Source organism: Bombus fervidus, chromosome 4, assembly GCF_041682495.2.
Source record: "Bombus fervidus isolate BK054 chromosome 4, iyBomFerv1, whole genome shotgun sequence".
Classification (NCBI taxonomy): Eukaryota; Metazoa; Arthropoda; class Insecta; order Hymenoptera; family Apidae; genus Bombus; species Bombus fervidus.
The window spans coordinates 9,402,568-9,429,539 of record NC_091520.1 but is presented as its reverse complement, the minus strand read 5'-3'; the positions used below and the strand labels follow the sequence as shown (position 1 = coordinate 9,429,539).

Here is a 26,972-nt window from a genome sequence, read left to right as displayed (position 1 = left end):
ATACTCGGTCGAGACCTCGTTAAATTCGACAACCCGATAGTACATCGGGCCGCCCGAGCAACGATAATCGATAAACCAGTAAAGGGAGGAACAAAGCTCCTTTCGAGGATTTAAGAGTTAGATTAATTGATCTTCGCGGTTTTCCAAGTATGAAAACTTCTCGAGCGTTTTCACGATTTTACGAACGTTCCAGATGTTAAATGGTACGGTACAGTATCTTCGCTAACGGGGCATTCATCTCAATTAGAAGCGGCGCGAACTTATCGTGTCCTGTCGTCGCTATCGAGGCCGAGAGTGATTGATGCACCGGCCGATTCAATTGGCGAAGGGCAAAGAATGTGCGGCTCGATTAGGTGAAATTTGTGCCGATTATCGGAATGTCAGATTACGGGATACCGACATAGAAGTCGAAACGAACGCGCCGATATCATTGTCCTATTATAAAAAGAAACTTGAACTATCCCAATATCAACGTTTTTCAACATGTAAAATTCCTCGATTCTACCATTAATCTGACTTTAAATAAAGTAAAGTAAGTTAAATAAGTAATTAAAGTATAAAATACATCTTCGGGTTATATATTATTCTATATTTTAGCTACAATTATCTTTAATTCCAGATAGCCATCGAATGAAAAAAATAGTGGAGAAAGAAACACTCACGTGGTACTGTTTGGCACAGAATCGAGCCTGTAGACACTTGAGCACCGCATCCTCCGTCAGTGGTCCAGGTAGATGAATGAGGTCGTCCAAGGCCGTGGAGGTCGCAGGCCCTGACGAAGCCGCGGTACCTTTCGGAAGACATCGGTGCTGACCCTGATTGCTCTTCGCGTTTTTCACGTCGGCGATAATGCTCGAGATCGGTGGCGAGCGTAGACAGCCCAACGCCGTCACGCACGACACTATACCGTCGTCAGAAATCCTATTGTGCCGCTTTGGTGGATCCAAATCTGTTCACAAACGCGAAATTCTTCTATTAATAACTTTTCCTATTGGTAGAAATTGAACGTAACAGGTTATTCGTGTATTTATTTGGCAAAAGCTAGTTTAATTTTAAGTTGTATAATCTCTCAACGCCTAAATTGTGAAATATTTTACGATATCAGTGAAAAATGAAGGTAATTGCTTTGTGAAGTAGTCGAATGATGAATCAGCGTTATAAATTTCTCGAGGACGATGTAGATATTTGGTGCGTAATGTCTGTGTGTGCTGCACGAGGCGTGAAGAGGTTAGTATATCAGAGAATTTTGATATATCAGATAGCAGAGTCAGAGAAAAAAGATGAGACGTTATAGAATACTAAGTTTAAATGTTACAATGCGTTACCGAACATTTTCCAGATTTCTTCCTTGGAGAAAATACGAGAAAGATAGGACTGAATGGCAGCGACCGAGGAGCGTTCGAAGCGTGTTCAAACGAATCGCGGCTAACTGTACCCGCGTGCAATTTCGCCAGGCGGGGCTCGATTAACCGGAAGGGATCCGAGATCAGATGCAGCATAGCGAGCCACGTGAACTGCTTTAGTCGACGTGCAAGCATTTTTATTCTTCTCAGCTGGAAATCGTGCGAGAAGGGGTCGCGTCCAAATAAATCGCAACCTTTCGCGCTGCGATATTTTTTTATATTTTTGTTTTCGTCCATCAAACCGAAACGGATAAAAAAAAAAGTGGGAAAAGGGGTGGGGTGGAGATTTAAAAAACAGTAGACGCAACCTGGACCAAAATCCAGGGACCAGAGGAATGGTAAATAAATCATAAAACGTTCGACGAATCGTTGGGGAAATGGCAGCTCTGTAAACAGACGCGTTTACTGTTCCGATGATTTCGCGGGCAGAGCTTCAAACTCTGGTTATTTAAAATATCATCCAACCTTCGCCAATCCAGGGGGTGAAAAGGCTGCACTCGCCTGCGCTCTAACGTATCGCGAATTAACGTAATGACGATATTACGCGCCGTTTAAATATTAACGAGCTCGGAACGAACTCGATGGATGTCCACATGAACGATCCACTGTGGACAGTTACAATTTACATACATAGCATGATCCGTTTTAATTCGCAATAATCGCCGGAACTCGTCGCTTGATTATAGCCTTATTCGACGGAGTTACGTAAATTTCATCGTAGATCGAATGATCATGATGGAACACTAGATAATGTAACGAACGCTCGATGGATAAAAATATAGATGAACCGTAGTTTTCGCCGTTTAATCAACTCGGTAATAAAGACATTGGATTGAAACGAGAATCTGGCTTGAAAGTAATAAAATTACCTGTCGATACTACTATGATATAACATTCACACTTATCCTAGAATCTTAAAGCTGCGATATTTCCTATTTTTCAATATTTTTCTAAACAATAAATTTTAAACTCGTCTCAAATCCTGTCAAAAATTTTTCATCTGCGTCGTCATCGTATATCTCCTAATAATAATATTCCTCGGCTTCTCTACGATATTATTATCTCCAAACTGATCTTAAGTTCTGAAAAATTCCATGCTCATTACCATTTTAAAGTACCATAAAACTATGTAAAAATCCTGAACCAAGTCCAATATCTGTCCTGTACTACGATTGCCAAACATAATTTTAAAACTTGTAAAAACACGCATATTCACATCCAATATCACCAGATTCAACCTGTTCTCTGTAAACTAGAATCGCCCAGTTGCACGCGTTTCCTAGCGAATCCCCAGGACGGTAGTAATGCAGCGTCCTGCATCGACCAACCATCGAGATTCGCCAGGACGCGTGCACAGCGTGCACCGCAGCATACTGACCGGATATTAAATTATTAGCCGTGGTCGAGTTGTGGCTGAGCGTGTTCGCGCCGGCGTGATTGACGTGCGGATGGACGATCGCGGACGCCGTCAGCGTGTGCCCCGAAGGATGACCGAGGCCGTGGGGCAGTGTGCCGGAAAGCGGTAGCGTGGTCCTCGGTGGAACGGCGGGCGCCGGGGACGACGGAACACCGCCTTTTTCCGGGCTCTTTGACAGGGGCGCCGATGCGCCACTGTTCGGCCCTGAATTGTTCGGCGGCTGGTTCACGTGCAGCCGGTTCCTCAGGGTCACCAGTTCCGTGCTCAAGCTCCTCAGACGTTGCTGGAGATGCACCGCTTCGTTCGACGACGAGGCATCTGCAACAGAACGGATTACGTTAGATCTAGGTATTAGAAGGTGCATCTTATGTAATTTCTATTTTGGAAATTTTGAAATCGATGGAAGTTTCTTAGAAAAAAACTCTGGCAAGTGTTTTGGAGGAAATTTTGTCTGCACTATACGGAAGAATTTTGATTGAATTTGATTAATAATAAATCAAGATTATTCGACAACGAGACATTTGTAACAGAACGGATTACGTTAGATCTGTGCATCTTTTGTAATTTCGATTTTGGAAATTTCGAAATCGATGGAAGTTTCTTAGAAAAAAACGCTGTGAAGTGTTTTAAAGGAGATCTTGTCTGCACTATATGGAAGAATCCTGATTATTAGGAGAATGATTAATAAAACGATAAACGATAAGAACGATTGAATAGGAATATTAATTGATAAGGATTGTTACATTTTTAATCGGATATCCCAGTTTAATTTGCTCTTGTTTAATATCGATATCGATAAAAGAGTTTATTATAAATGACATTCTCAGATATAAAAACAAGATTATTCGAACAGTATATGTCATAATTATTCGGTTTTTAAAATCAATCAAATTTCATTTCAATTTCGAAGCTTCGTGAAACATTTAAATCTTTCTATTTATTGAAACCAGAATAAGGCCAAAGCATACGATAACCAACCACGTTGTATCGTTAATTTTTATCTAAACCCATGAAGATACGCACGAACGTTATTTCATACAACATCCGCAAATACGAAAGAGTTAATATATTCACCGGAACGAAAACAGTCGAAATCAAAATTCATAGGGGCGGCAAATCACCTGCGAGAACCAAATTTTCAAGGGTCCAAAGAACATTTACCCAATCGAAAAGCTCGTCGATAGGCTGGCAAAAATCGTTGGGAGTCGGGGATGTTTGTTATGCGCGCTGGGTGGTTGGCAAACGAGGGTGCGCTCTCTCTGGCGCCGATAAAAGGGTTATTGCGCGTTTCGCGAGCGCCATAGCAAACAGCAGCTCGCAAATTCGAGGCCGAGCCTCGTTTTCTAAATGAATTATTTCTATACATGAAATGGCCGAGAGAGGACCTGGCCTCTACTTTTCGCCTCGCGTTTCCGCTTGAATTTTCCACCGTGTCCACATTATAGGCAATTTAGCCGGCCGCTAAAGGTGCAACGAACGAGCCCGTTTCGTTAATAGCCCAGCCCTATGGAAAATGTACTTAGCGCGCGAACACGCTACCCAGTGTGTCCACGTGAATATTTCACGTGAAAATTGTATGCGTCACGTAATCGGGTCGATCCTGAAAAATTCCTCGCCACTCGTTCCCGTGTCATTAGCCATTGATCGTACTCCATGGAATTATTCATTTAGCTTCATAATAGCGCCACATGATAATATTCTGCGAGCTCGTTAATGTATAGTATGGATCGATATGCGTGGAACGATGGGTTGGCTGATTCCTCGTGGAAGAATGAATGGGAGACCATCTACAGTGTTTTCCCCCTTTCATTAGGATGAAGTGATTCAAAGGAGTAGGATTTTTGGTTTCTCCTTTTTTACTAATTAATGATCTTCGTTGATAAATCTCTATTGATTTTCCCCGTCGTATGAAACTAGTAGACGATATTATGATAAAACCAGTTGTTCGTGTTATTCAGATATGCATACCATAAGCGAAGGACTTCGTTTAACAAAAATTATTCATAGTCGATCGTTGAATGTTCAAATAATGAAAGATTCTTCTACTAAAGTAGCAGCAAATAAATTGAGTAACTTTGAAGCTGAAACGTTAAAAATTTCTTACACAAATTTCTATCTTAACGACGTAAAAATGTCCAATAAATAAGAATTTGGAAAATTTTCGGAATAGATATAAAATTAGATATTGGCCAAACAAGCATTAATTAAGAAACCGAATTCATATGATTTAAAATTATAAATAGCTCGTAAAATAAAAGAAGACAAATTTGAATTACAAACAACTCTTCTTCTCCTTATCTGTAGCTGAAGCTGTCCCTAATGGTTGGAACGTCTGAGAGACAAACTACCAGCTAATTCTAATCACCCGATTCTCCGAACTCATCGATCAGACTCGTTATCGCGGTATTCGCGTTACAGAAAATCGAGGAATCGCCAACGTGGAACACTAAAAGGCTCTTTTCAACGGATACCAGTTCGACTGGTTTCACGAATATGGGACACGAGCGCCTGGTTCCGTAGTTTACGCAGCACACAGATACGTTGTCGATTTGTCATAGCGAGCGAACGTGTTCGTTTTCTAAATGTACCGATTAGAAACCAGTATATCCCGTCCCGCGGAGAAACGCCGTCTAATCTCTGCCGAAAGTCGATGGAAAATTCAGATAACAGCCTGTTTCTTCGTTGTAAAGAACCGCCTGAACTATAATCGAGCTTATGTCTGCTCGAAGTGAGCTCGAAAGTGTCTAACGACAAATGCCTGGCACCTTAAGAATTTAATTCCTTAGAGAAATAGAACTATGGGGAGATTAGGGGATAACTGCAAGAGGAAGTTTGCTGACAGCTGCTTTACTTTTTTCCTTTGGTGTATTAAAGTGAAAAATACACTTCAAAGAACACCTGTTCTCTCATCTATGTAATTATTACAGCCAACCTGCTAGACTGACTTTTTTATCCGGTTTATACCTCGGTCAACGATCGTTTGGCTCGTGTAACGTTTTCATGATTAGTACAAAAAAGTAAAAAGTAAAGATCTTCTGAATATACACGAAGCGAGTAAGAACGCATATGACTTGATAGCAATTAATCCACCAATACTATACCTATACATAATTCTATTCGCATTGTATCAGAGAATTGTACATGTACACTGCAATCGTGAAAATAAGTAAAAATAAAGCTTGGATGGTTGAAAAGACATAATTTTAATAATCTGAAATCTGCTACGTCTTTCCATATTAGAAAATATTATGTGAGAAAGACTTCGTTATACAACTCCAAAATCGAATACAAAGTCCAGCTGAAATTAGGTCTTCGACCAACGCTCACTCTACACGCTACCGATCAGCTTGCAGGAAAAGAGTAAGAGGAGTGGATATTTCTTTATTTCATCAGCCTTTGATGCGTTCTGTGAAAAACAGCTGTCGATCGAACGTCAGAAGGTCATAGAGAACCGACACACCTGTCAACGGACCTGATTGCACGCTCGTGACAGATTCTCGGTCTCGAGGTCTCGCTTCAACATCTCCGCTATTGTGTCTTAGATTAACGGTACCCAGTGGACGGCTGTCTGCAAACAGAGTCGCGTTCGCGCCGGGAATACCGAGATCCTCGCGAGTTATTCACGAGAAGAGGAAGCAATCCCGCGAGAAAGGAAGCAGAGAAGACAGAAAGCAAGCGTACCAGACAGACACAACGTTGCTCGTCTCTCTTGGAAAAGTAGGAAAAAGAAGTAAAACCACGAGGTGCCATTCTCTCTTTTCGCGAAACTCGCAACGACGCCGCCTAAAGAGGCTGGAAGGAACAACCGTCCATTTCTTCTTTTCTTTCTTGTCATTTTGTTTTCCTCTTTTTCTTTTTTTTTTTTTTTTTCTATGTCTCTGCGAGAAACATTATGCGAGAGAAAAAGTTCTTGGTTTCCAGCGGGAATAAAGTGACGCGTCGAACGTCAGGCCAAGAAAGTGTAACTTTCGACGAGTCACCAGCTTCGAGGAAGTAATCACCCCCTTTCGAACTATGGCACACGAGAAACTAGGATTTACGAGCGGCCACGCGAAAATCACCACCATAGTGCTCGTACACTTGGCTTTTCGTTCACTCCGGCCTCTGACTCATTCAGAGGATTCAGGGGTTTGGCCATTTTCATTCATCTTTACTTGCTACGCAGGTCGGGACTCGTTCGACCCTCTTTTTTCTCCGTTTAGCCGCGAAGCTTTTTGATGCCCGTTAAAGAACGTCTTTTATCAAACTTACGAATGGAAAATACACGTATTTCTACATTAATCTCTACCTGCTATTTTGATGTGTACTACAAATACTGAAAATTCTTATTTTTACTAAAATACATTCTTGTAATATTATAGAATCATGAAGAAAAAAGAGAAGGTGGAAATTTGAATATTCATGGTTCTGGCATAAAGGTGTCAATATATGCGTTGTTATTTTTATCTGGAATCTAGTATATGAAAAAAGTTGACAATTTATTCGAGCTAGAATTGCTAGTGGCTACAGCGTTCTTCGTGTCTGGAAATGCCGATTATCGAGCAGACACTGTCATCGAATACCGATACTATCGCATGTCTGAGAATCGGAGACGCGAGACCTCCGTGTAAATAATGCAACGCGCGTACCGATCCGCGAGTCGCCGTTAAATAACTTATTTCCAAGTCTGCGAGCCTGTTACGCAACTAATCTCGTATCCGGAAGTTGGTTGTCACAGGCGCCAACGGAACCGGTCGCATAAAGCGAAACAACAGACGTTGGATCAAAGAGAGAAACTGTCTTCATAAACGAATTATGGCAGACCAGAAAGTCCATGATTCAAAGGAAGAGATCAAAAAGACAAAGATCCAAAAAAAAAAAAAAATCCGAGGAGGTCCGGGGAAGCTAACGAGACGGATGGAGTAAAAAATGAACTGCGGCTGAAACAGCGAAGAGAAGGAAAATAGCTGAAAAGAGGGTAAAGAGCGGGAAATACGGTAAAGATGAAAGAAATCGAGCCAAAGCAAGAGAAGAACAAAGAACACGAGGATCAAAGAAAAATATAGATCTACTAAAAAGCAGATGGAATCAAAGTGAGGAAGAAATTAGAAAAAAGTCGGAGAAGCGAAAAGTAGCGGCAAAGAGAAAGAGTAAATATCAAAGAAACTGAGAGAACGAGAGGAAAGCTAAGGAGAAAGGGGGGAGGAACGAGTAAAAGAAGGGTAACTAACGCGGAGAAAAGGAGATAACCAAAGACAAACAAGAGCGAAAAGAGAAGTTCAGTGGAGAAGAGAACAGGAAGTAGTCGAAAGACCAAAAAGACGCGTCGTCGAGTGGAGTGGGGATAGAGAGAAGTTCTAACAGCATGAACAGAGAAGGTGAAGAAGAGTTTGGAGGATGGCGGGACATGGATCGTATATCACAATGAGGTAAAAGTTTAGTGGGCCGTTTTGCGAGCTAAATGCGTCGCGATCCATGAAACTCGACTGCACAGGGAGCACTTTCAGTCGCTTTCGTCGATCGAAAGCGATACTAGAACGATCTTGATTCCCGTAGGGTGCATTGTGTGTACGCTCTCGGCCAAAATGTGTTTTAAAACGGCGCAAAAGCTTGGATAGAAAAAAAAGTGCATTTTTTTACATTCGACTCGATACTTGACAGAGATAACATGATACCAATCGATGGAAATTTGTCGATGACTGATCGAGATGCCGCACAAAATTAATCCCTTTTAGACGGCAGCCGATTGGCCAGCCGATCGGGACCCGAGCTTTCGTGAAAAATTTACGCGAATTCCCGGAATGCCGCTCTCGAAAACACCGGTCAATTCGACGAGAAAACGATAGTACTTGGATGAGCTGGCTTTTAACACTATCAAATACTTTATCGGCGCACGATGTTTTATATTTTTGTAGTAGAGCTACAGCCAAATAAAATAATACTTCGGTAAACGAGATTCTATGAACATCCAACACCTCCTGCAACATCCAGCAGCCATGGGTTAATGCAACTGTTTCCTCGATCGAAACGCGTAATAAAAGCCAGACAGGAAACAGAACGGACGATTCGACAAGAGAATGATGGAAATTCGATAAACTAGCTCTTAATACTATGAACTATTTTATCGACGCACAATCTTTTATATATTTCCGTAGCGGATCGAAAAGCTAGTAAAACAATTCTTCTATAATAAACAATATCCCGTAACCATCTAACACTTTTTATACGATCATTCGAATAACCATACCTAATGCAACTTTTCCCAGAGTCAAAGAGTCGAACAAAAGGCAGGCAAGAGACAGGTCGAATCGACGAGGATGCATCGTATCGATGATTAATTATCCTCGCCACTTTCCACGGATCGTTCTAAACGTCGGGGACGCCTTTCCATTGGAAGACGTGGGTTGTATATGAAAGAGAGAAGAGACAAACGAAAAGGGCCTGGCAGGTATACACCCGACGAGAAGCAGGTCCTACTGCGGCGGAATTAAAGCGAACAGGTACCTTCGGGGCTGAATGCTCGTTCGAAGAAAACAGGTTCTTTTTCGTCTTCTTCTTCTCACGGCCGTCTACACCCTCTTCGCGTTAACTCACCGCACGACGACGAGTCATCTACCAACGATGAAGAACAGCGGAGCGAAACGAAGGGAAAGAACGCGCGGTGCCGTCTTTTATCCGCGACTAGGGACACGTTATGTATATGATCGGGACCAACCACTCGTTTATCGTGACTTATTTAAATTCAAACTACATTCGCGCCATGGAATCGATCTTCTTATGGGCGCCTTGCCACGTGAGATACGTACATTTGTAGTATTCTTAGTAAATAAAAATTTAGGGGATGAAAAATATAAAGAAATATTAGATACGTAGTATCGTACACGTAGCGTCGCTATTGATTGACAAATGATTTGTCAACTGAGAAATTCGGATGATAAAAATTAGTTATAAATTTAATTATTATAAAATGATCTATAGAAGATATGCAGGGAAAACTTGGTGATTTGTAAACTTTAATTTTTTTCTCCGGGATTATTTGAAGATTACATTCGTCAGGAAATAGAATAAATTATGAAAGAAGTGTGTGAAAATTTGGCTAATATTATTTTTCATAAGTGAACGCATCGCTTATAATAAAGATCGATTAGAGCTTAGAATTAAGGCTTTCAAACTACGAAGTAAAATTCAAAGTGTACGGCAGTATCATGCTCCGTATAGTTATACGTTATACGATAATAGGTTAAAATGCTTCGATATTCGATAATATCAAGTAGACGTAATCTGTTTCAACCCGAGTAATCAAGAAATCTTAGTAAGACGAGGATTCGAGAAATTCAGAACGAAGGGCGAAGAAACGAAAAGTGCGAAGAAAAAGAGAATGGAAACAGCGAAGACTATCTTAAACACAGCTGTTCGACGCGACCGGTCAGATAAGAGGGAAGACGAATCGATTGAACGGGATACCTCGCATTCCTCCATGGAGAAACCGCTTCATTCCTTCAAACGCGAGTCAGATATAATTCAATCATCAAATCGAAGCACGTTCGTTCTTTCTCCGTTGCATAAAACGAAGCTTTTATATTTTCATACACGAACGCTTATATTGTTTGTTGCTAATTTGACGAATTTTTAACAATTTCGTAGACTTAGAACAACAGATTTAACGCGACAATGTCGTAGTTTTAGAGTTTAGACGGTTAAAATCGGACGTAATCGGTTTTACACGTGGTTGCTACTCGATTAACGCGTAACAACGAAAAGAGTCGAAAAGCCACCTCGGGAAAAAAACGTAATCGAGCCACGAGTGAAGTTTCAACCGGTGGAAAGACCGAACTAACGACGAGGGTAAAGCGAGTAAAAAAAGACACTGGAGAAGCGGGAAAGGGGATAAAAGCGTTTTACGGCGGCCGCGCGTCAGGCGAAATCGAAATTTCTAGCCGCCGGTCGAGCCGGGGCAAATAGAACGAAAATTTTAATTGGAGGATGGCAAGAAGGGGTTGCAGGGAAAAAACGATGCCACGGAAAACGCTGGTAAGCGGAGAAACGGGTGGTTTCAGGGCGAAACTTTCAGTACGCTTCAAGTTTCCTGTAATTCGGCGGTTTACTCTTGTTCGAAAGGATGTAAAAAGAGCATAGCGTCTCTTTGAAAGCTTCCAAGTATTAACTTTGAAGAATTATAGCTTTTTATTAGCTGCAAAAGGTTTTTTTTGCACTTGAGCGAGTTTCTATCTCCCTTGCTTTTTTTTTTTGAAGAGAAAATATTCATGGATTCATTCTGACGGATCATTTCATAACGATCCCATTATCTCAAATTTTTCACCATGTTCACGAACACGCGTCCATTAAAAGTTAAACAGCATATTTTTACTCCGAGTTTGAAATGTTAAGGTTGACAGATAGAGTGGATGAATTTGTAATAGAAAAATATATTGAAATACGTGTATGCTGATCCAAATCCTCACTCTTTCAGTGTTACAATACAATAGAATATAATATGAAGCACGTTCATACACTTGTGGCAAAGAACATTACGAAAAAGTTAACCTTGGTGTGTTTCTCTAGCTGAAGGTTACAAAAAACAGCAATAGAAATCTACTTATAGCTATTTCGTTTCTAAACCTTGTAACCCAAAACGACATTTATATTCAAGGACACAATAATATAGACCTCTCCTTTTTTTTATTTTTTTTTTTTTTTCTTTTACTAAATTCTATTCTCTTCGTAAAAGCGGTCTCCAGGTCACAGGTATACAAAAGAAAAGATGTAGAGTTTTTCTTAAAATAATTACTTCAACACGAAAAACCATCGTGGATAGTAAACAACATGAGAGAAGGGATCAGGCCAAACGAAAAATATCTTACAATTCTGGTAACTGGAGACGAGACTACGAGTCCGGGAAGACGATCGAAAACAAAATTGTCGTGGGTAAGATGGAAGAAGATAGCGTGATCTCGACAGGCCACAAATTTCCGCGGGCATGAGACAGACTTGTGGGGTTCGTGCATTATCTCACGCGAAACGATGACGTCGAGCCATGGGAATGCGTGTACCTTCCAAGAAGCCGAAGAAAGTCGACGGATACGCGTCGATGGCTACCTTTTTCACGACCTTTCGAGTGAAACCGAAACTCCTTCTTGACGCTGGCTAACGTCGATACACAAAGGAGCTCAGGAGAAGAAAAAGACGGACGAGTTTCTGTGTGTATGCGAGAGAAACCGGGCTCAACCTCGGAGTCTAATCAGATGCGGGTTAATCCAGGCTGTTTCTATACCCTTAAGGTATCTCCTTCCTCCACACGTAGGAAAGATCGGTCATTCTCTGACCGTGCGAACATTTGATTTCGTAGTTTGAGACTGAATATCGACTGAAACTGAATATTTGAAAATGATTCGGTTGATTTGTTAATGATAATTTACAATTATACTACGTGCAAGTCGAACGATTTAGGTCCTGCGTTATTATCGACGCGTTGGCTGTAGTTTTCTTAGAAATTGAAATGTACTTTCAAATGCTATTAATTACCTAGTCTTACTTTATCAATGTATCGTACCTGAAGTTAAGTTAATTTAGTTTGTATTCAAAAAAGAGATCGTAACAAAGAAAAAGAATTTGCTACAAAATGTAATATATGTATAAAAGAAAATACTGTTATCGTTAGTTTCGGTGTAATAAGCATTTTAAGGACAACGAAAGTAAAGTCAAAAGGCACACAGTGACGTCTAAAATTGCATATTTCATTTGCAACAAGTTACTTTACCAGATGCGGAAGGTCGGAATTATTAAAAGCAACGCGCGCTTATGCACGAAGAATCTAGTAAACAAGATTTAAGAAAGCTGGACACGCCAAAGCGTTTAAGCGAAACGACGGAATTATATGAAGTCCGGTGGCGCGGGTTTCCCTGCGGTATAATGCGAAATTACGACGAAATTCGCGGATAAACCGGCAACTTTATGAACCCGGAATAACCGGATTTTTTCACTAAAATAGCCTAATTGTGCCACCGTGTTGCTCGCTTCCTTCGCCATTTCTTCCAGGATCCATGACGTTAAAGAAGACGTCTCTGTGCATGAAACGAGACGTCTCTTTTTCACGCGAGAACGAAATAAATGACGCCACAGTGGACGTATCAAAGTATTAAAGTGGACAAATATGACGCGCGTTAATTACTTCTTAATTTCACCTTGTCGTCGGGCTTCCGTTAAAAATTTATATCTGCGACGCATGTCATCACTGCGAGCAATAAATGTAACAGCCTTGCACGTGTAACATTATCAAACCGGAAAACACGACAAACATCGGACGAAATGCATGACACGCGACGATTTCATGGATGTTATTGATTTTCTCGGTATTGTAGTTGTTGGTAGATGTGATGGTTTGGCGTGAAGGAATTTATAAGGAGGGAAGGAATATTTAATTCCTGGAATTATTCGTACGATCCTACTGTGTTGACCGAAATGAAACATTAGAAATTACAAAACATCCCTTGTAAGCAGGTACATTGAGTACTCAGATTTTCACCGCGTATATTTGATTGAGTCGACGTTTATTAAAATTTAATCTGGTTATTTATATGTAGCAACCCAGACGATTAAATTGCCTAAACTATACAGACAGTCACCAACTCTTGATGAACTGAAATTGAGTAAATTTAATTTGAATATTTTAATTTTAAAGTTAGCGTTATTTCTATCGAATATATTTTATTTCTTGTTGTTGGTTTACGATGTTTTGTGATGGTTTATTTAATAACGTAGTATAATTACTATGTGATTTGGAAGTTTTCTGCAAAATAATTATAAGCCTAAAATGCAACTATAGCTTGGTAATTTTAATAATTATACAATGTAAAAGTTGTTCTATGGATTGGTAATATTTTGCAAAATAAAAACTGCGAAATTTTAAGATCCGTATTGTGCTTAACTAATTTTGTATCATTTTGTGAGTTGTTAGGTTTCTATATAACTTGACCCAAATAATTAATCGTTACAGAATTCTTAATCATCGTCTCGAGCTTTTTGAAAAGCACTCCATTTCTGCAATCCTCTGAAAACCTCTCTACAGTTGACCTGTATCTAAGAGGATACCTCTTCAGTTCCCCTCTATAAATTTCGAAACGTGTCGAAGAGTTAATTATTCAGTTCCGTCAAAGACGTTGAATTTTCGGTATGAGCGCCACTTAAAGCGACCTGAACGGAGAAAAATACACCAACACACGGGTATCATTGGCCGTGTACGCGTGTGCAGGTTCGCCAGACTATCAACGATAACCACACGATTCTCTCGCTTAGTGAGCTTTCAAGTAGTTCGATCGTGTGTTCCTCGAGTATGCTCCAGCCTCCTGAGCATAGTTAAAATTGAATAAAAACAGGGACACCGCCTTGAATTTGAAACTCGCCGTTACTTTTATTCCAGCAGCAATTTGAAATTCACAGTTTAAACCCGCGTTCGCCGTAACGTTAACATCCTGGGAACGGTTCCAAAAAAGAGTTAGAAGGTAGCCCAGATGGTGACCTAGCTTCCTCTAATGCTCGGCAATTTATGCGCATACGCTTCGTGCAATCTTGACCAAATCCACTGGCTAAATTGACCTTAATGTACCGCTATTTATGCTCGCTAATCAACTTCTATAACTCAGGATCACGTAAATCCTAGATGTTCATCTGTGCAAACCAACTTCTACGATCTCCCGATGTGCGCGTAGACCAGAGATTTGACTGGAAACCTGCTCCCCAGGCTTCCAAAATCCCCAGAGTTCCCTCGAATGCGGCAATATAAATACGAGCCGGAACTTTGCATATCGAATATTCTTTCTGGAATTTTTTGACTGGCACTGAGATCAAACTTTCGCTTAGGAAATAGATCCCCAATATCGTTTCTAGTGTTTCGAGGTCCAATTCTGATTGCGGCTGATAACTTTCAAACTTTCTCAAACATCCAATATACTTGGAAGTTTCGAAAATCGAATGAACTCAAGAAGCCAATTTCTACCAAAACCCTATCAAATATTTCAAGATCTCAATTCTAATTATACCTGATAACTTTCGCAAACATCGTAATATCGATTTCAAACTTTCTACATATCTCCCTCTTCATATTTTCTGATTCAAACTCAAACCAACCTTTCATCTAAGAAACTAATTTCTGCGCCCCAAACTTTTTTGAATTATTCTAATTACATCTGGCGATTTCTAAACTTCCTCAAACGAAGTACCAACTTCGAAAACATCCGTCCGAGACATTCAACGAATTTCGAGTTGGTCGCTAGCATAATACTAGGCACAATGCGCGCTCGTGTTTACCTGGTCGCGTCGGTGTGCGCACGTGGTATACACCAGCCAGCGGGGACTGGACAGTTGCAGTGGATGTACACTCGCTTAGGCCGTTGCCCCGCATAAATCCGAGCGAGAGAGGATTGCCAGGAGTCCAGGCCAGGAGTAGTCCCCTCCGCCATGAACTTCGTCCCGACAACTTTCGAAGATAGGTCAAGGGAGTCCACCAGGACACGGAGAATCTTCCTTTCGAATATAATGTCCTTCGTTGAACATAAACAGGTCGACCCTTGCTCACTGAACCTTGTGTTTTTCGATATGAACGAGTGTGGAGATTCCAAGTGGTTCTCTGGGTTGGTAGGACTGCTTCAGAGGTAGATAATGTTTGGTTAACCTCTTTGAGAAGAAATTTATTAGGCTCGGAGTAAGATAACGTTTTTTATTTTTAGATCTACCTATGTATTTTAGATATTTTGGAATGCCAAAGAAAAATAACGTGTACGTACTCTGCTGATCATTAGATAACATTTAGTGTAAATCGAATGCCTTCCACTGTATTTATTTGACCTAGTCATCGTATATTTTGGAATTTTTACGAATAAAGTAAAAAATAAACGTACAAGAGGTCTAATACCTAGACACCTTCGCAATTTGATCCAGTTGAAATAGAAGATCGTGATATTGTGAAATGTCGTATGGGATAGCGGCTTCTATAGATTTTGATACAATGGGAATGAGATTGATAGGGCACACGGTGGTTTTTGGTATCTATTTTGTGGTAACTGTACAGTCGAGTTTTTGCGACGGATATAACGTTCACTTCTTTTTTGTCATTCGGTACATTTTTCTCATATTACTATCGATTCGAGGGGAGAGAAAACGAATGGAAGATAAGATGGACCAATATGGAGAACATCGTTCGCCCGGAGGGATCCGTGGCTTAAGGTCACGAGAACGCGAGCGGTCGACCGGTTGCCGAAAGCGATCGTTAACGACCCTCAAGGCTACGCGGTTCAACCAGAGGCCCTTGGAATACGTTCCGCACTAGCCATTAGAACCAGTTCTAGCAAAAAATTTCGTAGAAAAAGGCTTTAAAGAATTCCAACTATCTTAACGTATTCTGAAAGATACGTAAAAATGTATCGTGCCTACGATAGGAACAGAAGTTTCGAATAGTCGTTATCTGAACCGATAAGTTCTTTAAAAGCGATCGAGCAACATTTAATGATCGTGGAGAAAAAAAAACCGAGGAATCGACAGGCTTTTTAATGACGCAACAAAAACTAGATACTAATTACTCCGCAAGATAATTCCTGAATAACGTGGTACAATGTAACGATATCTCTGGGGATCTCTCACGTCCCGAGGACAATTATGCGTGCTTTCCTGCAAGAAATATAATTACGAAGCCGGAGGCCGCGTGACCGTTTCCTGTCCTCGTTCTATCTCACTTCTATTCAAGATCCAGACGCTTTTATCCACGTAATTGCGATCGTGCAATCGACGGCCCATTCCCTGTGACCGTATCAGTCTCCTCTGAAAACCTAGTCCATGTTACTCATTTCCACGAACACCTCCACTATACTTTCCTCTGTCATCGAGTACTTGCAAATATCCCTAAACGTTCCAACTATCTCTACCGAACTATCATTCTTCTTAGCTAGTTGTAAGTTATAAATATTGTATGTTATAAACATATAAATTAAAAAATATTTCATCGCCCGTTCTAAAGAAATCGAAGACACCTGCAGTCTCGTTAGAGGAAATTAAGGACGCGCCGATGACAATCAGCGACACGATCTCAGGCCGTCAGCATCGCCGAACGGTGAATGCCACAGTCTACGGCAACGGCCATAAATTTCATCGTTCTGTACCGTGCACGTGTTCGAAGGTAACCCAGCGAGGCTCGATTGGCCAATCACTGGTCGAAGTTACCTAATAACGGAAATCAGTATCAGAGTCTGGCGCCTTTGAGTTCTCACGATGCAGAAAAAAAAAGTTTTTCGCCTTCTGGACGTAAACAAGACGCGCGACAGGAGATGCGTGGGCGTGAGAACGAAGGGGGCCGAGAGTAGAGAGTCGAGCAGAGGGTATTTCGGGTAAAGAGAAGAAAAGAATTCGTGACGAGGGCAAGTTGTGCAAGGAACACGGTGAAAGAGTCCACCGTTGATGATTCACGGAGTCTCGTTTCTCTTATTCCTCCTTTTCTTCCTTCCTCTTCTTCTTCCTCCTCCGCCTCCCACTATTTTCTTCTCTTGCTCGTTTAACGGATAGCATAAGAAATGATGGGTGAAACGATGATAAAGCATTTAATGTTTCAGTGCGTGGTTTATGAGAGGAAACAATATGCCCCCGAGGGGGATTAATGCATAAAGTAAGAATTACGATTGCTATCACGAGGAGGAAGGGAAATAAACCGTGATGAGATAATAAATTTCGTTAACTGCGCGGACTACAGAAATACACGAGACCAACCTGGAAACGTATACAGTTATATATAAACAGGCGAGCGTGGAGGTGGAAAGAAAAAGGAAAGTAACGGAGGAAAAAAGGGGCGCGAAATGCTGCGGAACGTAGAAAGCGTATAAGCGGGCAAAGTGAGGTAATACTCGGAAATTTTAATCTCTGTCGCATCGAGGAAATTGCGTGGCGCGAATTACACACATAGTATAAATTTTAGAATAATAGAGTACCATATCCTACAGAAAAACATGCTATATCTTTACGCTTGAACCATCGTAAGTTTTCTATGTAACTGTACCTGTATTCAAACTCTATTCAAGAGGTAACCACAAGCTGTAGGAATAAAAGAGCAACGAGATTATTAAAACATTATTGAGAGGGAAGTCTAAAACGATCCTCAAAGTAAACTGAAAGTGTTTAAACTTGGTGTACGAGTCGTGTGGAAAAAAACATGTTTCCTCGGTGAACCCCTAATGAATCTTCTAATGGCCATTCTCGAGCAAACGAGTTAATAAAGCAAACACGGATTCAAAGGTATGAATGACAGGGCCGTGAAGCCTCGTAATAGGAAAATCCTCCGTGTTTTCCTGGTAAAGGAACCTGTCCGGTCGGTGGCAAGTATGCAGCGGAGGCAATCAACGTGGAGAAACCGCGAGGTCTGTTTTAACTGTAAAACGCAGGTAACTTCTCCAACGACTAGCCGCGCGGCTCTTCGTTTTCAGGTGAACAGGGGCGTAGTGTTCGTCGTGGAGCGCCCCTTACCTATTTCACCTGCGCTGGGTCATTAAAAACTCTGTCAATTTGAAAATACGTAGCCAACCCCCGTAAAAAGGGTAGCCACTTGTGACTTGGCTACGATTTTAACGTTGAATGACGTTGAGCGGAGAATAGAGGCGGAAAGGGCTTTGACGGTGGCATAAAAAAGGACACGAGAGAGTCAGAAATGAAACACGGAAAAAAAATCCATTCTAACCACGTGAAGGGCCATTAAAAGTACGCTTTTAATAAACGCAGCTTTATTGTACTGCCTATTCCCTTTTGTGTAGCTTAATCGGACTTTTGGATCGTTTCAGTCGTTCCTGCCATTCGAAATTCGTAACAGCAAGCGGAGAAGGAAACAAAACCACGATGATACTTATTGCTGCTTGGTGCCTGCTGCATTTAAATCGTCCATGAAAACGAGACTCGGCGCGCTCAACGCGAAAAGGACGATCAAGAGCGATAGCCAGTGGCGTACCTTGCAATTTCTTCTCGGTCTCCCAGAACTTCTGCAGCTCCGTGAAGTACTTGTCCAGTATGAAGACCTTGGAGAGGCCCAGGGTGGCCATCTCAGGCGGTCGAGGCTCGTTATCGGCCAGAATTTTCTTCGGCTGATCCTAACTCTGTCGCAGCTTATTCTTTTTCCCCTTTTCCTTTTTAACTTTTCCTTCGCCTCGTACCACCAGCTTGGATCCAGAATGGGGATGAATCGGATTTCACAGATCATCCGTACATCTCACCAGCTGCCTGTTCATCGTGTCCTCGGCACACTCATCACCGCACTCGCACATCTTCCTTCCGTCTTCTCGCACCTCTTTCCCCGGCTGTCACGAGAAAAAAAAAGAGAAAAGAAAAGAAAACACTGAAAACCGGACAGATCACATCGCACCTCCTCCAGGTATTACTGTTCACTGCAGTCGACACGGGATATCGCGCACGAAACGAAAAATTCACCTATATAGATCACAAGAACGAACTAGAGAAACCTTACTGAAAACCACGTAACCGGAATAACCAAAGTGCATTTCCTGTCGAACCTGAAAACGCACGCGTATATTAAGGGAAAGTTTTCCACGAGAAATTTCGAGAAACACACTCGCTGACCGAAAAGCGTCGTTATTCCTTTTCCTCTCTCCTGGAGTCTACCGCTTTTCTCTTTACGTGCACGCGCGTCTCTTCCAGGATCGTCTCTGAGCACGGGTACGCGGTGATTCGATAGCTTCAGCGTGTACGATACACCTGTCTTCGCGTTTCGTAATCATCCAAGTTTCGACAAACAACAGAGTGACACGACACGGGGCCGCGTTTGCAGGAGCACGAAGAGTGTGGCGACTCGCCGAGTTCAACTGGGCGTCATTGTTGCCTGGAACCCACCTCCGTGGCTGGGCCCTATCTCTTCTAAGGTGTGTTCAAGATAACTTCGCGGCGGCCTCACCTGGCCGCTCGGAACGCCAGTTAGGTGGAAGGCACCACATGAGCGTGCCGGGGTCCAGGATGTCTGGTCGAGCAACAGGCGGTCGAGGTGGGGGCACTGATCCCCCGACTGGACCGTTGCTCGTGGATGCTGCATGGAAAAATGGCTGGGGCCCTAGACTCAAGAGTAGGCATCTCCCTCGACCTCCTCGGCTCGCCGCGGTTCCGCTCGCGAGAAACTATTTCGCTCGAGCAACGAATACGACGCCGCGCCGGCTTCTCGCTCGTTCGATGAACTGTTGTTTACAAATACGCCAGAGGAACTGGTGGAACGATGCTGGAATGCAGCTGATGGAATTCTTTCCTCTCTGCTTATTTTTTTTCTTTTAACGGAAGACGACGATAATGGGGTTGGATATGAAATTCTTAAACTGCTCTTCGCTATTACAGAACGAGGAATTCATTTTACGATGAATTCGTTTTGTATCGTTGGTTGATTTTAAAATGAAAGTGACATGAAACGGCAAAACCGGGATTCAGCTCTGTTTTTGCAGAGTGGAAACAAGTCACGGATTTTTGGTATATTTTTGACGAGACCGCGTGTTCGATAGCGGAAACAGCATCTGGTACGAACGATACAGACCAGCCTTGCACTTCGAAATTCATCATCCGGGCTTTCATGATCTGATTTGAATTGCGCACACCGGATGGACACTTGTTTCCTATATCGAACCTAGTACACCGGTCGACACCGATTTCCCCTATGAATTTCACAGGGATTCAGTTCTCTCGAAAGCTTCGAAAACCGAATAATATTCCTTTCCTTCTATGCCGGTTATAGTCAGCCTCGTTCGAAACACTAATTGGTCAATGTGTAATTGATCGTAGCCAATTAACCAATACACAAGAACATATATACCTTCGTTAATTAGTGGAAAAAAGCTGAATGTTCTGTTTAGAACGTTTCGTTTTTTTTTTTTTTTTTTGCCTCGTGGTTAGTTGCGTCATAAGAGACACTCGGCCATTGGTTATCAACGTTTCCACGGCGGATTTCGTGTAGTTTCTCTGAATTGCGTCGCTCGTGTAGATATCGAGTGGTATGTTTTCGACGAAAACTCATCGATGTCTAGGAGATAATTGCTACCCAAGTCGAACAGAGGCTCATTGTTAATTGGTCGTTACCCGTATCTACTCAGGGAAGGCCTTTGCTCTTGTGATTTATGCTTCTTCGAGACGGTGAGTGCGGTTAACTTAATGGGCAAGGGGCATTACGGCACGGTACCTGACTGTAAAAACCTTTCGACGAGTACAAAATATCCTACTTTCCGAATGTTTCATAACTGCCTTTTAGCGGCAGACAATGGGGCAAGAAACGATACCATTTACGTCGAGCTACTTCCAAAGTGAATTGCTTGAAACAATTACGGATTGCCTTCCAGTATAGTAAGAACGCTTTCAGAAAAACAAAATCTAAATATATCATTTATTAATAACAACGAATGATTGTATCAAGCGCATATACTTGGGTTTAACATCTATCTATTTACTACCATGAGAACCAAAAGTATCATACCGTTGAAATTGTGCAACAAAAAATATCACTAAAACTTGAGATACAGTCACAGTCTTACACAATATCCTAGCATCAATTTAGAAATCCATACGTATCCTTGAAGTATGAATTACTGTCATTAGAATAAATATCGACAATCACTTTCCAACAACTCCCTCTTAGCGCCATTTACCTTAAAATTGTGCAACGGATGATTCTACATATGAAAACTCAACGAATGGAGACACATTAATTAGAAGAAATATTTCTAGAGCCGCAAGAAGCTATCTGTCAGAAGCAGCTGCAATTAAATATCGTATTAAACCAATGATTTCGTGTATAGCGAGCATTACAATGTTCCTGAAGCACCTGTTACCCTTTCATCGCTTCGACATATCGAACCATGTGGCAAAAAGTGTAACGAAGCCGCGGTAACCCTCTTGTTCGATGGTTCGCGGGCAAAGTAACTACGACTTGGCGCGGTGACACGCGATACTCGTCACCTGACCCGTCCGCCGAATGAATGGTTTCTCGAAACTCGCGATATTAAGCAGCCAGGCGCGTAGCAGAGGCACCGGATGCGAGCTGAAACAGGATCGATGCCGCTCTCATTTCGTTGACGGGCCGGCAGAGGCAAGGCGAACCACAAGAGATCGAGAAGAGCGCGAAAAACACGAGAACGAAGAGGGAGGAGAGGATAGCCGAGCGTGGTATCTCGTGAGGATCCTGAACGGACGTCCCGAAGCATGTTCCGCCTTATAATTTTGATCTACAGCAGCGAGAGGAATCCAACATGGCCGGCGCTCGCTCTATGCCGTAAACAATAAAGCGTTTACTCCACTTCGCATCATCTTTCAAATATTATAAAGGTATTTCCAATCATTTGGAATAATAAAATTTTTCACTATTTGCGGGTCTAAGCTTACGATCTGAGTTACGTGGCGGTTTAAATTTTTCGAAATTTCGAAGATTTTACCATTACCGTAACGAGTCTCTTGAATTATTGAAAATACTAAAGCCTAATTAGTATGGAATTGTGATATAACAGTAATGAGATAATAATATGGTAATAGCAATTGGAAGTGAATCGAATGGTGGTTTTTTAAATCATTGAAGACGCTAAATTTTGACAAATGTACAAACATCTACAGATCTAAAAATCATTTACGTGGTGATCAGAATTAGGTTAATGGTTTGAAAAATCCCGGTAGGTTTCGAGAATCCTAATACCAGCGAAGTATGATTAACATTGTCGACTGAAGCTTCGTTCGAAAATTCGTGCGATTAGCCAGCTCGAGAGGCAACAACGCGTCGCTAGTTCTAGTCTTAGCCGCCTCGGGTCCCCTTTTCCCCTCGACTCCCTTTCCACAGGATCAACCACTCGGCGTCCCACTCCGTGGGCCTCCTACGACCCTCCACGAGAGTAGACACCGTGGGGAAGCCGCCGCAAAGAAGAAGAGAGGTAGAGTCTCTCACCAGGGGCCGACGACCACTACCGGACCCAGCTTTACCTCCCCTCTACCTGGCCGACCTCCTCGAGAGCACGATTATGCAGAGATTAAACTCGGCTCGTTGCTGTGCCGCGCTGAGATTCGGCACGGAGTCTTCGTGTCGAGGGTACCAGGGTATCCGTGGAACTCCTTAGGATTACAGGTAGTGGCAATTTCTAGCCACGAACTTGCCAGATTTAGACAGTACAGAACGATACAAAAGTAAAAAATCGTCAGCTTGTATCTTGGAAGTAGAGCTATCATCAGAGGATCCTCTTGCATAATTGAACTAATATCATTAACGACATTTTTACCATTTTTGTTGATAAATTCCCCTATATGACAATAGCGTGTTTGTTAATGGAACAAGTAACGTTCTAAAAGTGAAATTTACAAACTATGTTAACCTAATTCGTTATCCTAATTGTTCTCTTTTACTACGGTACTGTATAAACGTCTCTAATATACGTACGTAAAAAAAATACAATATATACTTAATATACGACAAGATTTCCAAGAAGCTTTATATTGAACCTCCGATTGATCGTTTGTTGGAAAGTACATCATTAAAAGACTAAGTAGGTTCTCGATGAAGGACCATCCGCAAGGAGGTTACTTGCAGGGCCTTACGGCTGATTAACGAGCGCATGCTCGAAAAGTGTGAGAGCCCGAATTTCGAGGACGCGTCGGCCCTCCCAACGTGGCCACCGGAGCACCTGTCGTGCGTGAGATTTTAAGAGCGTGTCGTTTACACTCGGCCAGCGAAAGAATCCCGGGGCAGCTTGTCTCTGAGAGCTTGAATCACACCAAATATCCACTACTCTCCATCCAGCATCTTCCATATATACATACGTAACCCTCTGTTCTCAAAATCCATCGATAGATTCCACTTTTGACTCGACGTGACTTGTCGAACAGCACAGTGAAGGGAATAACAAGGAATGAGCAAAATATTCTTCTGGTCAGATAGAGTCTTCGAGGCGGGCCCGTCAAAAATCCACGCCGGAGGAGCGTGTAATCGTTCGAAGGCGCGTATAAACGCGGCGGCGAGCGAAAACACACGGCTGAACCTCTCGAGGAAACATTGGGCTACCCTTCGTTCATTCCAGGCCCCGAGCCTTTTCTCCTCGCCGAGCGGAGAGGAGAAAGGCGAAGACGGCGAGAAAGAGGAAGAGGATCCGCTCTTTGCGGTGAAATTCAAATCTCCACCGAGAGATCTGCCGTGCACGCCCCGCGCAAAACCGGTTTCGTTGCGATCGAGCCTCGATTCCCTCGAGGGGGCCCGGCTGGCCCATTCTACACCATCTTCCAGCTAACTCCGCGTCGATAAAGTAGGTAACGACAGGTGAACCTGCGGGGCCCGTGTACCTGCAGCACGATCTAGCGAGGGAACTCGAAGATTTACCTCGAAGAGGAGTCCTTCTTACCGATCCTCGAAAATGGGCCTTATCGTACTCCATCGGTTCGTTACCGATCTCTGAGAAGTGTTTTGAGGTAAATTTCTTTTCTAGTGATCTGCAGTACTTTTGGAGAAAATGTCCGGGAAGATACGCTGGTACAGAAGATATACATATAGATGTTGGGTTGATGTTAATTAGATTTTGTTTGAAACTAATTGTGGATGGTAGATGAATAATTTTTAGCAAACTGAATTCTGAACACTCTGCGGTTTGCGTACTGAAGTACGAAGTTGTACGACAAGTTGTGCAGACGAGACCCTTGAAACTTTTATGACTCGAACTTGAGGCTCGAGTGTGTAAACTGTGTTCTGGTAGAAGAGTTCTATTGGCACTGGAGCTTCGGTGAAAAACATTATGAAACGATGACCTGATATCAATGGGGATCTTAACAGAAAAAATAGTTCAACTCAGAGCACCCAATATCACTCAGAAGCATTCTAATCTGATCTAATCTAATCCAAATATTTCATCCCAGTGATCATAAATCACACGAGAATCCTCAAATGTTGTTCAACGCACGACGTAAACCATTGACAATAATCGGAGACCAATAAAACGAGATGAATCAAAACTCTCGAACTGAAAAGTAAATTTTTCTTTATAGCCCTGGGACACCGTTCACGGCCGCGCGTTAATAAAATACAGACATCGTGGCGAGCCATGCGGCACGATTTAACCTTCGATTAAGGGAGTCAAGCCGGTCGTGACTTACCGTAATGAGTCGAGCACACGTACACAGAGCGCATATATCAAAGTTATATAGCTGCGAGAGATAATTCCGACTGATGGCGCGAGCACCTCGCGCTGATGTTTTCTACGAGCGAAGAAGCGCGAGAGATTCTGGGTCAATAATAATTTACACGGCTCGCATCGAAGAGTACCGTAATTTCACCGTTGGTCTATCGTGTCATTTTCATCATGTTTCAACGATCGAAACCCACACTCTCCCTTCCAACATCCGTAGGTTCTCGAAATTACTCGACCAGCTAGAAGTGCTGGAATGCGACTGTCGCGGGTATTTTAATAGAATCCAATGGAAGATGATGTCCCCGCATTGCTTTCGTGGAATACTAAGCCAACGCGGCCTAAATTACCACGAGAATTACAAGAATAATATCACCATTTCCACCGGACGATAACCTCATTCCTGTCCCGGCGAATTTCGACAATGAACAGAGCGAAAATTAATAGGTAGAATGTGGCGAGCGTTCCGATAAAAGAGCCGTAGAGTATTAACCTAATTGAATCGAAAATTGCTGGGATCGGTGGTACAGCGATACGAATACTGTGGAGAATTTTCCAGGGGGAAATTGTCCGCGTTCCATGGCGATAACACGATCGTAACAATACTTGGGATATCCCCGACGTAATCGGGACTGAGGCTAATATAATCGAAAGAGATAATTAGTCGCGGCAAGTAACCGACCGTGCCGGATGAAACGCGTAATCAACAATAATCGTGGCGTGAAATCGCGTTGGTTAAAGAGCGAGTTTCGATTTGCATCGAGTCGTGCAAGAATTTCTTGATCATCGGCCTCGTTAGCGACCCTCTCCCGGATAAATATAGAGATAATCACGGTGACAAAGTCTCCTCGTGTGTCTAAACACGTTAATTAGTCACGCCTTCGATTAGACAGCCTGGCTGACAGCGATTGCTCGTTATCGTTTGGCCACGAAATACGTGTAAAGCGATTAGTTTAATCGACAACGATTACTCTGTCCGCGATCTTTCATTTTCACCGTGTACGTTTTATTTTTATTTTTATCCGTCACTGTTAACGATGACTTCGAAATTGCATGTGAAAATTACTTTGCCCTTTTCCGGTCCGTACGTGAGAAATTAAAAAGGATAAAAGAAAGAAAAAAATACCGAAGTACATGTAAAGCATTTTAATCGCTCGATAATTAGCTACAGCGAGTGATAGCTATTACCTGCTCGTACGTTGCTGCAAAAAAGCCGGTCATTTGCCTATCGCCAACGATTAACATCATGATCGATCGTTCTATCTCAAATATTTAACATTCATTTGCTTATTCGTTTGCCTCGGGCTTTTTACATATTACCGGGTAACGCACGATCGTCCGTAAAAAAGCGAGGTTACTCAGAAAATTGGCTGAGAGAACGGCCGCAAAAAATTGCACGCGATAAATCCATCGGTTTCTAATTGAAATTCAATAATTCCATTGCAGGCATTAATTTTTTAAATCTCATATTGCTCGGTATCCCTTTTATTTCCAGTTTTGTTTCGAAAAGAAAAAGGTTATAAATTTCTACAGTATCCTCTTCCCCTTTTCTACCCTTTATCGGTGAAAACAATGCAAGAAACGTCGGTGAACTATAAAGGATTAAACCCCTGACTATTGATATAGTAGAATTCTAAGCAATTTTTTTAAAATACCACATCTCCACGTGATTTTTCATTTCCAAGGTTTTGTTTCGAAAAGACACGGATTATAGGTTTGTAAATTTATTCCTACAATAATCTTCATCCCTTTTCCAGTCTTTATCAATGGGGACAATACAAGTAACGCCAGAGAAGCACGAAGGGTTAAACCGCTGTCTTCCGACATAAAACTCTAATCTCTGATTTAGCCTTAAATCCCAGCACATACAGCAATTTCTTAAGTAACACATCTTATGGTATTTTTTTTACTTCCAAGAATTCTATCTTAGAAAGAAAATATTTGTAAATGTTTATTTTTACGTTAAGTTTCCTCCTCTCATTTAAGAAACAATTTTCGCTTTATCAATATCTCTGTAAC

At 42.0% G+C, this 26,972-nt stretch overlaps 1 protein-coding gene across 6 annotated transcripts in view; it reads right to left on the bottom strand.

Annotated features, from left to right (window-relative positions):
* Positions 1–26,972, bottom strand: part of Dachs (unconventional myosin-IXb-like dachs) — a 90,849-nt gene that overhangs the window by 10,528 nt on the left and 53,349 nt on the right. For 5 of the 6 annotated variants that reach the window (XM_072002166.1, XM_072002167.1, XM_072002163.1 and 2 more), the window contains 2 exons: positions 2,782–3,138; positions 663–949 (listed from right to left, as the gene is read on the bottom strand). In XM_072002166.1, coding sequence (XP_071858267.1) covers positions 663–949; positions 2,782–3,138 — 644 coding nt within the window. Of the gene's footprint in view, positions 1–662; positions 950–2,781; positions 3,139–18,772; positions 19,665–26,972 lie in introns of those variants that run through there. The other variant, XM_072002168.1, reaches the window with a different exon arrangement.